General features: G+C 44.7%; 1 protein-coding gene across 1 annotated transcript in view; it reads left to right on the plus strand.

Annotated features, from left to right (window-relative positions):
• The window catches only part of LOC149286350 (myosin-10-like), a 222,921-nt gene that overhangs the window by 22,962 nt on the left and 187,021 nt on the right, over window positions 1-12,938 (plus strand). Inside the window, exon 2 of the mRNA XM_089494253.1 lies at window positions 2,695-2,851. Within this exon, the coding sequence (XP_089350379.1) occupies window positions 2,695-2,851 (157 nt within the window). The remainder of the gene's footprint in view (window positions 1-2,694; window positions 2,852-12,938) is intronic.

Consider the following 12,938-nt stretch of genomic DNA (forward strand, 5'->3'; position numbering starts at 1 on the left):
GATGTCACAATTACATCACTTAGCTCACTTTATTGTTTTTGAAAAAAAAAATATATTTATTTTATTGTTTTAGTGATTATTTTTATTGTTAAAAAAAATCACTAACACTTTTTTTTCTTTTTTTCTCCTCCTTGCAACCCCCCTTCACCGATCTATACAGACCCTGCAGGGGATATCCTGTCCTCCGATGAACTTCCGGGTGATATCCGCGGTGACATGACCTGGAAGGGAATGCTTGATCGTGTGATCGGGGATTTAATAGTAACCGTTTTCCAGCATTCGCGCTGGCAGCTGTTACAGGAGATCGAGAAGCAGAAAGCCGGCAATGCTGACAGGGGGGAGTCTAGGGTGTAGTGGCAAGGATGTGTCCCTGCGGCGGCAAGGATGTGTCCCTGCTGCTGCAAGAAGGTCAGGACGTACCGGTACATCCATAGGGGTTTTTTGAGATGCATTTATGGACGTACAGGTACGTCCATAGGGGACTGAAGGGGTTAATGTAACACACACGTGGTATTGTGTTTTTCAGGAGACTTTGGAGATGCACATGTAATATTTGTGGTTCATTAAGCAAACACTTGAGAAATATGTAAGTGATTGGTGACAACATGCCCCCAAATGGGTGTAACACAATGTTACCTGATCCTGTGGTAAAAGCCAGGCTGCTCACACAGTGTGCAAGCACCAGAAAGAAAGCTGGAGCTCAGTTCGATTGGTGGAGGGAGAGGCTAAGAGAAGCAGGATATGTGCTGAATGTATGTGTAAGTGTGCTTATGTGTCAATTAGGGCTGTAACACCTAATCGATAAAATCGATAATGAAAATCGTTGCCAACGAATTTCATTATCGATTAGTTGAATCATTATATAATCAGTTTCAGTGACTCACAGCAGCAGTTCCTACTTACCAGTCCCTCCCTGTAATCACTGTGACAACTGGCCCCGCCCCTTCCTTCTCCCAGAACCACATGGCTGTGACACTCATCTAACTGTAAGTATGAAATTAATATTTGGGCTGCTGAAAGTTAGGGGAGGTGGGGGTTAATTTAGGGGCAGTTATGCTTAATGGGGTGTTTAGGGTTAATTTAGGGGCAACTGTGGTTAATGGGGTGTTTAGGGTTAATTTAGGGGATGCTGTGGTTGATGGGGTCTTTAGGGTTAATTTAGGGGATGCTGTGGTTAATGCGGTGTTTAGGGTTCATTTAGGGGCAGTTCTGGTTGATGGGGTGTTTAGGGTTAATTTAGGGGCAGTTGTGGTTGATGGGGTGTTTAGGGTTAATTTAGGGGCAGTTGTGGTTGATGGGGTATTTAGGGTTAATTTAATTTAATAAAGTTAATTTTAAGGTGCAGTTAGAGGTAAAGGGGGGCAAACTAAGGGGAATCTAAATCTTGGGGCAGTGAAGATTATTTTTAAAAGTATGGTGTCAGTGTGATGTGAACGGGTCTGTGACTCTGAGGGGACTGAGATATCTGGGGGGTATAAGGCATATCTGGGGATGACGGAGTGACATATCTGGGGGTATAAGGCATATAGGGTATATAAGGCATATGTGGGGAGGGCAGTGTGGCATGTCTGGGGAGGACGGAGTGGTGTATCAGGGTGCATAAGGCATATCTGGGGCCACAGTGGCATATCTGGGGGTAGAGTGGAGTGGCATATCTGGGGGTAGAGTGGAATGGTATATGTGGGGAGGGCAGCGTGACATGTCTGGGAGGCAGTGTGGTGTGGCGTGTCTGGGGAGGATGGAGTGGTGTATCAGGGGCCACAGTGGCATATCTGGGGGTAGAGTGGAGTGGCATGTCTGGAAAGCAGTGTGGCATGTCTGGGAGGCAGCGTGGCATGTCTGGGAGGCATGGTTGCAAGCTCAAATGTACATAAATTGGGAGGGGGGTTGGTTGGGAAATAAAGACAAGAAATGCATTTTATCAAAGTTTTTTTTTATTCTGCTGTTTGTATTTAGCATCATTTGTTTATTAAATTATTTTAAATAAATGAAAAATTTACATTCATTTTTTTTATCCGATTAATCGAAAATAATCGTTAGTTGCAGCCCTAGTGTCAGTATGGATATGTGTGATCATCTATGTATGTGTGTGTGTGTGTGTAAGCAGAACTGAGCAGAATTATTTGTGTACTACATTTATTAGTAGAGAATAAGTTACTGAATTTGTTGTACTAGTCTCAGTCAGTGTGTAAATTGAACCTTTCAGAATGTTCTAGACATTTTAAGTATCGTTTAAAACAATTGATTGAACAAACAACTAGATTGAAACAATGAAAAGTTTTTCCATTTCTAGTCCTTTATGCATATTAATACATTAATCTATATGCACTGGAAACATCCTAGTGCAGGTCTACCTATATGTAAATATGCATGATCCAAATGTGTACGTTTTAGGGACACTTGGACAAAAAAGTTACAAACACTGAATCATGGAGGGGAGAGGGAAGGAGACACTTAGACTATGTAACAATGGGTAAATAGGAATGGATGTGGAAAGGAGGAAAAGAATGGGAGCTGAGAAGTGGACTACCAATGTAATTTAAGTCATAAAGCTAAAAAAATATTTAACTGCATATTTCTGTTTAAGGTTTGATGTCTCTTATATTTCTTTGCATCTTATATGCCAAAAAAATGTTCAGCTGCTCTATGGCCTTCATACGGTAAATTTAACATGGGTTTCTCTTTTTTATACAGACATATTCAGGCCTCTTTTGTGTAGTAATTAATCCTTACAAGAACTTGCCTATATACACTGAACAAATAGTGGAAATGTACCGGGGAAAAAAACGTCATGAGATGCCTCCTCACATATATGCTATTTCTGAGACTGCTTATCGTAGCATGCTTCAAGGTAAGATTCACAAGAATAACTCCTATGTTTGAGCATTCATATTACCGTATATTACGGCATATAAGATGACTTTTTAACCTGTGAAAATCTTCTCAAAAGTCGGGGGTCGTCTTATACGCCGGGTACTAAAACTTACTGAGCCGGACTGGAAAATCACAAATCTCTAGGGGAGGGGCGAGCGGAGAAGCCGCCTCCCCTGGGCCAGTCTTCAGGGTCGTGCCGAGGTAGGTGCAAGATCATGATCTCCCCAACTAGACCTGATCAGCAGGCGCCCGATGAGCAGGGCTGGTTGGGGAGATCACCACCTCCCTCTAACTAGCCCAACATTAGGGAGCTTGAGGTCTGGCAGGGTTAGGATACAGATCCCCCGAAGCGGTGCAGGGGACCTGCATCCTACTCTCTGATACGCTCAGACAGCCTCCCCTGCTGGCACTTTCCACGAGGAGTGTTGGCACGGGAGCTTGTCTAAGCGCGGCACGTCTGCTCTGTGTGTTTTAACAATCTCCCTTGCCGGGAATTCCCACGGGGGGGAATCCCGGCAAGGGAGATTGTTAAAGCACATCGTGCAGACGTGCTGGCAGCGGAGGTTGTTTACGCTCGCCGGTGAACGTCTGCGCGGTAAGCTTTAACAATCCTCCTTACCAGTGCAGAACGGTATACAACAAGTTGTATACCATTCTGCGTAGAATAGATGTCCCCTGCCAGCCCCGCAAGACACCCGGGACTCCGGGAGTCTGCACTGGTAAGTCTAGGGGGGGGGGCACAGAGTGGCAGCATATCTCGGGGGGGACACAGAGTGGCAGCATATCTCGGGCGGGGGGGACACAGAGTGGCAGTGTGTGTAAAGGCAGGGGTGTGTGGTGAGGGCAGTGTATAAATGTGTATGTATGGACAGGCGTATGTTAGTATGTGTAGATATATATATATATATATATATATATATATACGTGTGTGTGTGTGTAAGGGCAGTGTATGTATGTATGGACAGGTGTGTATAAGGGCAGTGTATGTGTATATGTGTGTTTGTAAGCTGGTGTGTACGTGTATATGTGTGTAAAGGAAGGGGTGTGTGAGGGCAGTGTATGTCTATACATGTGTGTGTGTGGACAGGCATATGTTAGGGAGAGCTGACCCACCCAATCCAAGCAGGCTTTGTATGCAACAACCAGCCAATCACCAGTAGGTACATTGCTTGCCGTGATTGGCTGGTTGTTGTATACTGGGTAGAGGGGTAGCCTTATACGGCGAGTATAGCCCAAACTCTATATTTTAACTGGAAAAGTTGGGGGTCGTCTTATACGCCGGAATATACGGTATATGTATTATTATATATTGACTTAAATAGCATTATCATATTCTGCAGCGCTGAACAATGAAACAGTATATTTTCTTTGTAAATACTATCTACTCAACTTCACTTGTACTGAATGGACCTCTAAGGCAGAATTTTAAAACTCCTTTGTGCATGTAGCAAGATTTCAAGATTATGGATATACACATTTTTTGTTTGTTTTTGCGAGAGTCATGCTTTATTTTCTTCACTTGTATGATATCACTAAAATGTTATTTTTTACTTAAACCCCATAGGACTAGGAAACATAATATTATGCCCTAGCAAAAACGGCACTTAAAAAGGAGGACATAATATTATGTCCTTAGCTTTATCGGCAGGGAGATCTCCCTGCTAATACACAGGAGAACTGGCAGTTTAATGACCCCTGCATTTCTGTTTGTGAAGTGGTTAGTAAAAAGGTAGCTGTAATTTTTTGAGCCGGGCCCTGAATGCTTTTGGAAATTCAAGGTTGTATGCACAGGGCAATATATATGCCCATCCATCAGTGAGAACAATGGGCCCAAATTTCTGTGCTGACTGGGTTAATTTGAGGAATGGCACTAGGCAGGGGTGCCTTCTGTCCCTTCAGACATGACTGATCATGTCAGTGAGTAAACGTACAAAATAAGCAGGGGATCAAATAGTTTTTTCCTTCACTGTATATAGGAATATACAGTGAAGCGAAAAACTATTTGATCCCCTGTGTCAGGACCTGGGACGGGTTCCGGACGCCGGCTCCCTCGTGGCGCGATCGCTCGTCTGCAGGGAAGGCCATATCCCCGGCCTCGATTTTGCCGCACGCCATGCTTGGCAAAAGCGCGCGCTTTCCTCGTGGTGGGGGGGCGTGGCTTCGTTCAGGAGGACGGAGGGAGGCAGGAGGGAGCTGCCAATCAAGGGAGGAGCCAGACTCCCTTACCCCTATCCTCACACCAAGGGGAGGGCACCAGGTGTGTGGAGGAGGGGAACAGGTGCACAGAAGAGGTAATCAGGTGGGAAGGGGAGGAGACCTCTAATCAGAGACCCTATAAAAACCCAATAACCCCTTCACAATTTGCTTGCTAGTTGAGCTGCTTTCCTGTGGATTCCCTATCATCTACTTCTGGAAGATTTTGAACATTCTACGTGACTTTACGGTATTTGATCCCCTTTATTGGATTCCTCTACTTGCCTTTGCCCTTTATCTGGAACTGTGCCCTCGTTTATGAACCTACGCTGCCTGCCTTTGACCTTGGAACTGTTTTTGACTACGCTATTTGCCTTTGCCCTTTATACTGGAACTGTGACCTCGTTTATGAACCTACGCTGCCTGCCTTTGACCTTGGAACTGTTTTTGACTACGCTACTTGCCTTTGCCCTTTGTACTGGAACTGTGAATTTGTTTATGAATCTACACTGCCGTGTTTCTTTCGTTGGAACTGTATGTTTATTATTGGTTGCTCATTAAAACCCCTTGCTTATCAAACCTGCGCTACGCTCCGTTCCTGTTTCTGACACCGTGCTTATTTTGTACGTTTGCTCACTGACGTGATCAGTCTATAATTTTAATGGTAGCTTTATTTGAACAGTGAGAGACAAAATAACAACAAAAAAATCCAGAATAACGCATTTCAAATAAGTTATACATTGATTTTGCATTGATTTCAGTGAAATAAGTATTTGATCCCCTATCAATCAGCAAGATGTCTGGCTCCCAGGTGTCTTTCTATACAGGTAACCATCTGAGATTACACATCTGGAAGAAACACAAATAACTGTTAATCTCCCTTGGTTTAGGGCTCCATGAAAGATCTCACCTTGTGGAGTTTCAATTGTGATGGTTTCACACCTTTCTTCCCATGTAATGTTTTAAGAATAGTTTATTCTCCACCCTAAGTGATAAATTACCAAATCTCAATTTTATACATGTGGATAGGTCTCACATTCAATAAATGAAGTAGTGAGCACAATTATAAGAAAGGACTGAGAATATAATTATAGGTACCTATTTATTAAAGATCACAAAAATCCAAAATTAAGTGGAGTGTAACATAGAATGCCTATTAAAACATATATGCATGAAAAATAAACATACCAGTCAGTCTCGATATGAAGCCTAGCTTCAGTCTCTCTGCCTGCCCCACATTATAAACAAAAATCTGCATATATATATATATATAAGGTATCATAACTAGACCTGCGTATCGCTACCTCAAAAATGGTTGCTAACGGTCAGAAAAAATTCCGGAGAGGAAAAACGACCACCAAGGCCAGGTTGGTGATCTTTTTGCAGAGTACCCAAAACATTCTTTTTGGGTAAATCAATATTTATTGAATTTTGAATTTTTGTAATAAACAGGGTACAAAAGAAAAAGAGGGGGGGGTGGTCAAACAATACACAGGAAGGCAATAAGCCCAAAAGCATAACATAACATAATAATGATATTAATATTAACCCCAGAGGGGAATCAGAACCGACATGGCGGAGCTGTAAACCCAACACAGCGTTAATCTGCACCTTTACAGTGCAATGATAGAAACCGTGCCGCTGGGGCATGGAGAAAATCTCCCCGATATCAAGAAGGGAGAGGGGATGGGGTAGGAGGAGAGGGATACAACAATGGGAGGGTGGAGGAAGGGAGGGAGCACAGGAAGGGACAAGGGATGGTATCGGGTCACACACACACAAACGACAACTACGACCACAACGGCAACAACTACAACAGTAACAACAATGATGACAACGACAAAAAAAAATAAAACATTTTTTTGGAGTGTGTGGGAAGAAGTGAGGAAGCAGAAAAGAGAAGAAACAGAAGGGGAAAAGCAGGGAGCGCCATAAAGTCACCACCCACCTGCCACTTACAGTGACTCCAACAAGGGCTCAGATCGGAAGCCAGATAGAAATTCCAACCAGTGGAACCAAATTCTATGGTGTCGGTCTATAGCATCTGTAGCTGAGTGGACCAACCAGGCTGGTGGGTCGGCTCGCCCCAGTGGAAAGCAATCAACGCCTTTGCTGCAATGAGTAGGTGACGCACAACAGAGGACTTATACCATGAGATCGAGAAAGGCATATGGTGGAAAAGATAAAATTCCGGTGTAAAAGGGATTGCCCTGTCCGTTAGGGCTGTAATCCGCGTATGGACAGCTTGCCAAAATGAGACAATTCACAGGCAGTACCACCACAGGTGAATCAAAGAGCCAGGGGAAAGCCCACACCTCCAACATGAGTCTGTAACAGCAGGATTGTAGCATGATGCCACTTCTGGGGGCCGATACCAGAGGGCCAGTAGCTTATAGGACATTTCCTGGTCTTGATTACTCAGAGGGCAACGATGGGCCAGGACACACACCTTTTCCCACTGCTCCTCCGTGAGGATGACCTGCAATGATGTCTCCCACCGACTCATTAAAAACCGAGGGGACTGGATTTAGGATGGACAACAGGCTGTAATGCCTGGAAATACCATGGGCCAGGTGTGAGGTGGATGCGCAAAGCGACTCAAACACGGTGAGATCCCTCAATACATGCTGCTGTTGCACCAGGGAGCGAAAGGAATTGCCCAGCCGAAATCTATCCAGTTGTGTTCCTTGCCTTGTTACCCTGTCCTTTGTTATGTCCTGTACATGTATGTATTGTCAGGCCTGTCCCACTCCGCTACTGCATCCTGGACTCCTGAACGCCATCTTTGGGTCATTTGGGAACGCTCTGGGTCATTACAGTCGTCTGTATGGACCCAGTTCCTGACACTCTGCAACTCAGATGTTAGTGGTCGCTGGGCCCGCCTCGCCTGCAGGGTGAGATCTAACAGGTCGTGATAGAAGGTAATGGAGTGACCTCCAAGTGGGCACGTGCCAACTTCGTGCGCACGAACCATGATGGTTTCTTTAAGCTTAAAGTCAATAAAATGACAGATAATGTTCCTTGGGGTGGTCGAGGCGGTACCTCTAGGTCGCAGGACCCGGTGCACTCGGTCCACAGCAGTACTGGCATCTATCGGTCTGCCCATGAGGCCTGTAAGAAGCGAGGTAAGGAGCATTGGGAGATCCTCAGAGGCCTTAGCCTCAGGGACCCCGCGTATCCGGATGTTTTTCCGGTGGCTCCGGTTGTACAAGTCCTCAATCCTCCACCTAAGTTGTCCCAGATAGTGAAGATGGTGACTAACTGAGCCCTGGGTATCCTGACAGCCTGTTGATGTATAGCTGAGGCGTCCTCCAGAGCAACAACTCAACGCTCCAACAACATCAGGTCAGTGCATAGCGCCGACACCTCGTTCCTAACCACTTGCGACCACTCGGGGTTGGGGGCTCTGCAGGTAGCTTCTTGTTGCGTCCCATCTTAGGGGCTATCGTGTAGAGCGAAAGTTAGAGGCGAGTGACGGCGGAACACTGGGGTTAAACAGCCATCTTCCCGGTGGCCAGACATACCCCCAGCCAAAACATTCTAATCTTATGCCACAGTAAGAAAAACATTTTATGTAACAGAAAAATACTAGTTCTGCATAGTTAAATCCTTAACCATACCTTTACTGAGGTCTATAACACAATGATCATGAGAACAGTGAGGAATCAGCCCAGAACTACACAGGAGGATCTTGTCACTGACCTCAATGCAGCTGGGACCATAGTCACCAAGAAAACAATTGGCAACACACTATGCCATAAAGTACTAAAATCCTGCTGCGTCCACAAAATCTGAGATGTGTGCAAACCTGGTGGCCAACTACAATTGTCTGACTTATCAACAAAGGGTTTTGCCACCAAGTACTAAGTCATGTTTTGCAAAGGGGTCAAATACTTCTTTCACTAAGTAAAATACAAATCAATTTATAACTTATTTGATTATTCTGGATTGTTTTGTTGTTATTCTGCCACTCACTGTTCAAATAAACCTACCATTAACATTATAGATATTATTTTCCCTGACAGTGAAGAGGTGAGTATCTGACGGCGGTAAAATCCCAAAAAGAGCCCATTCCACAGTTAAATGGAAAAGAATACCCAAAACCGTTATAGCGATGAACGTCACTCCAAAATTTAGCGGTATGGGGGCAGGTCCAAAGGCTGTGATACAGATTGGTGTCAGGCGCTGCGCACTTAAAACAGTTAGACCAATCGCCCAATCGGGTAGTGACATAGAGCTTCGGGGTCATGTATGCCCGGTGGAGGATTTTTAAAACATTTCACTATAGGAGCGAGACACCAAAAGCTTGGAATTCAATACTGTAGCGTCAACTAGCGCATCCAGGTCTATATTTGGGAGGTCTTTCTTCCAAGCAGGCAGGCCCTGTCTAAGGGAACCCCAGGTGACAACAGGTCGGATGCGCCCATAAAGAAAGGACATGGTAAGGGGGCTGGAGGGATTGCGAAGGGTTACACTGTCAATAGGATTGTTGTGATCCCTAGGGGATAGCACAGCCAAAACAATAAAACTACGAAGTTGTAAATAATGTAATGGCTGGACAGAAAGAGAAGAGAACTTGTCACAAAACTGCTGCCAGGTAAGGGAACGAGAAATCATGGGGTTTAGAAAGTCAGTAATGAGGCGGCCCCCCTCGATCTCCAGTCTCTTGAAAATAGGAGCCATGTTGAAATCTGGGATTACGAACCAAGGGCATATAGATAGTATGCAAAAATCCCAAACCCAAACGTTTCCGTACTTGGGTCCATGCCCTGTACGTGTGGTACAAAAGCGGGTTTGAACGTAAATCGGGAGGCCATAGGTGTTTAGGGAGATGTAGAAGGGAGGGTAACCGAATATCAGGAGAAAGTTGGGACTCTAACCTAGTGGTAGCAAATGATCACGATCCAAAACCCAATCCACCGCATACCTATAATTGGCCGCTAGATTATAATCCGGTAAATGGGGAAGATTGAAGCCTCCGTTAGAGGTAGGTTGTTGTAGTTTTACTAAGGCAATCCGACATCGTTTACCGCCCCTTAAGAAACGTTGGAGAGACCGATGGTGAGCATGTATATCAGTTCATCGCAGAGTGATTGGGAACATATGGATAGGATAAAGGATCTTAGGGAACGCAGCCATTTTATACAGGTGACATCTACCCTTGAAGGAAAGGGGGAACTTAGCCCAGGAATTGAGTAAACTGTCAACTTGTAGTAGAAGGGGAGGGATATTCAACTTATACAGCTGAGAAAGGGAAGACGGGATCCAGAGACCTAGATACTTTAGAGCCGGAGAGGGAGTCCAGCGGAAAGGGAAACGATCACCCCATCCATCCCTGGCTTGTGGGAATATTGGAAGGGCTTCCGTCTTGGCAGCATTAATTAAAAACCAGAAGTGGAGGAATGGACTGCCTGGGATCGGAGAGAAACAAAAGCAGATTGTCGGCGAAAGCGACCACCTTCAATTCAGACCCACCCACGGGGATTCCCTTCAACTGATTAGAGCGAAGAATCAAGTGTAGCAGCGGCTCAATGGCCAAATTGAATAACAACGGGGAGAGGGGGCAACCCTAACGGGTGCCCCTCCCTAATAGAAATCAGGGTGAGTTTAGCCCGTTAATGAGTAGTTGAGTGAAGGGGGAGCTGTAGAGAGCCTGAAATAAATTAGTAAAGCGCATACCAAAATGATGGAATTTGAAAAAAGACGTGAGATAATGCCACGAAATACGATCGAACGCTTTGTCTGCATCACAACTAAGGATAATGGCAGATTTATTTTTCGACAATTTAGTAGATCATACTTCTAACATTTTAAGTAGAATGACTTCCACGAAGGAAGCCCGTCTGGGACGGACCTATCAACCGTGCCAGGATGGGTTGGAGACGAGAGGCCAGTATAGCCGTTAAATTCTGCACTGAGGCCATCAGGCCCCGGCGTCTTATGAGTGGGCAGGTATTTTATAAGGATCGAATTTCCTGTAAAGAGATTGGTGCTTCCAACAAATCCCGTTGGGTGAGCTTAGGAATTTGCGCCAAGCAGAAAGTCTCAAGAACAGCATCAAGAGCGACAGGTTCCGCGGTATAGAAACTACTACTCATAAAGTAATTTATGAACAGTTGGGTAATTTTAGCAGGTGACGAGGTGCGAGCATGGTTGTCATCTTTCAAGTGGGTGACAAACTGTCTCTTATATTTAGAATGAATCACTAACAGTAGCTGTGACGTTCTGTTATGATGTTTTTGTTCTTTGTTCAAAAATTAACAAAAAGAGTTTAAAAAAAAAAAGAGAGTCACTAAGTTAGCCAGGAGTTTTCCTGCCCTGTTACCCCAGAGAAAATACCTGTTACGCATATAATCACAAGAGGGCTGCTACAAATCTTATGGTGGGGAGGATCCATGTAGTGAATGCCTGTATTTTTTCCCCCACTTTAAGTCTTTAAAGTGGGGGTGCGGCCTATATTCGGGGTCTAGCAGTCCTGGGCGCCGGGCAGACAGCGGGGTTAGGATACAGATCCCCGCAGTGGTGCAGGGGACCTGTATCCTACTCTCTGATACACTCAGACAGCCTTCCCTGCCAGCACTTCCCACGGGGGGAGTGCCGGCACGGGAGGTTGTCTAAGCGCATCGCGCAGATGTTCACCGGCAGAGGCGATGAGCGTGAACGACCTCCGCTGCCGGCACGTCTGCTCGATGTGCTTTAACAATCTCCCTTGCCGGGAATTCCCACGGGGGGAGTCCTGGCAAGAGAGATTTTAAAGGGCCGTGGGTTTTTATAGCCGTTGTGGGGACTTTCCAGAATCTTCCAGGGGCGAGTGTCTTTACGTCATGGTGTTATCTCTAGGTGGCTTCTGTTCTGTGACGCAGGCTGGCCCTCTATTCTAAGATGCTGGCCAGGCACTTTAAACAGAGGTCCTTTGCCATGTTCTTTTGTTTGTAAGTTTCCTTATCTATTCAACAAAGCGATCTGTACATCTTGACATCTGATGCCTAAGTTACAAATTAATACTGCTCTGTGTTTTCTGTGCTTGTCTTTGCTATACTGTAAGCTGTATCACATTATATAAGTAAGTTTGATATACATAGTATTAGTATATGTTTTATGTGTTTTTGTACTTCTATTAAAAAAAAAAAGAAAGAAACATGTTTTGTTCTTAGTGTTTGCCCCTTTCGCTTCATTCTAAATGTATGGGTATGTTTTCAAAAGAAAGCGCTACTTGTCCTGGAGAAAAATGTAGAATTTGGGTAGTGTGACAAAACCCATTCAACAGAGGGTCATTAATGCCACTCTTCAGCTTCTTAAACACAGTCCTCTAAGGCAGGGGGTCTCCAAAATGTTGTAGGACTACATCTCCCATACCACTCTACTGTCCTTTTTAGCTGAAACCTAAACACATCCATGCTCACACACACCTACACATCCATGCTCACACACACAATTACATATCCATGCTTGTTCACACAGACACACAATGGCACATCCATGCTCACACACAGTTACACTTCCTTGCTCACACACAAAATTACACTTCCTTGAACACACACACACAATTACACAAACATGCTCACGCACACAATTACACATCCATACGCACACACACAATTACATATCCGCTGCATTAAATGAAGCATTTGAAGACAGTGGTGTAACGCAGCAGATGTGTAATTGTGTAATTGGGCACCCCACATGATGTGCGCACAAGGAAAGAAAAGATCTCCCTAGGACTTTAAGATGTCACAATAGGTAAAGTAAATAAGGATGAGGGAAATGTTGTGAATGAATTTGAAACTGCTTCCAAGGTTCAGTCACCGATTCTGTGCTTGCTAAACTCCTTGTGAAATAACCAACTCAAAACATTTTTACAACTCAAGTAA

The sequence above is a fragment of the Sceloporus occidentalis genome, unplaced genomic scaffold (assembly GCF_023333645.1).
Source record: "Sceloporus occidentalis isolate IW3139 unplaced genomic scaffold, rSceOcc1.0.p SCAF_70, whole genome shotgun sequence".
Taxonomy (NCBI): Eukaryota; Metazoa; Chordata; class Lepidosauria; order Squamata; family Phrynosomatidae; genus Sceloporus; species Sceloporus occidentalis.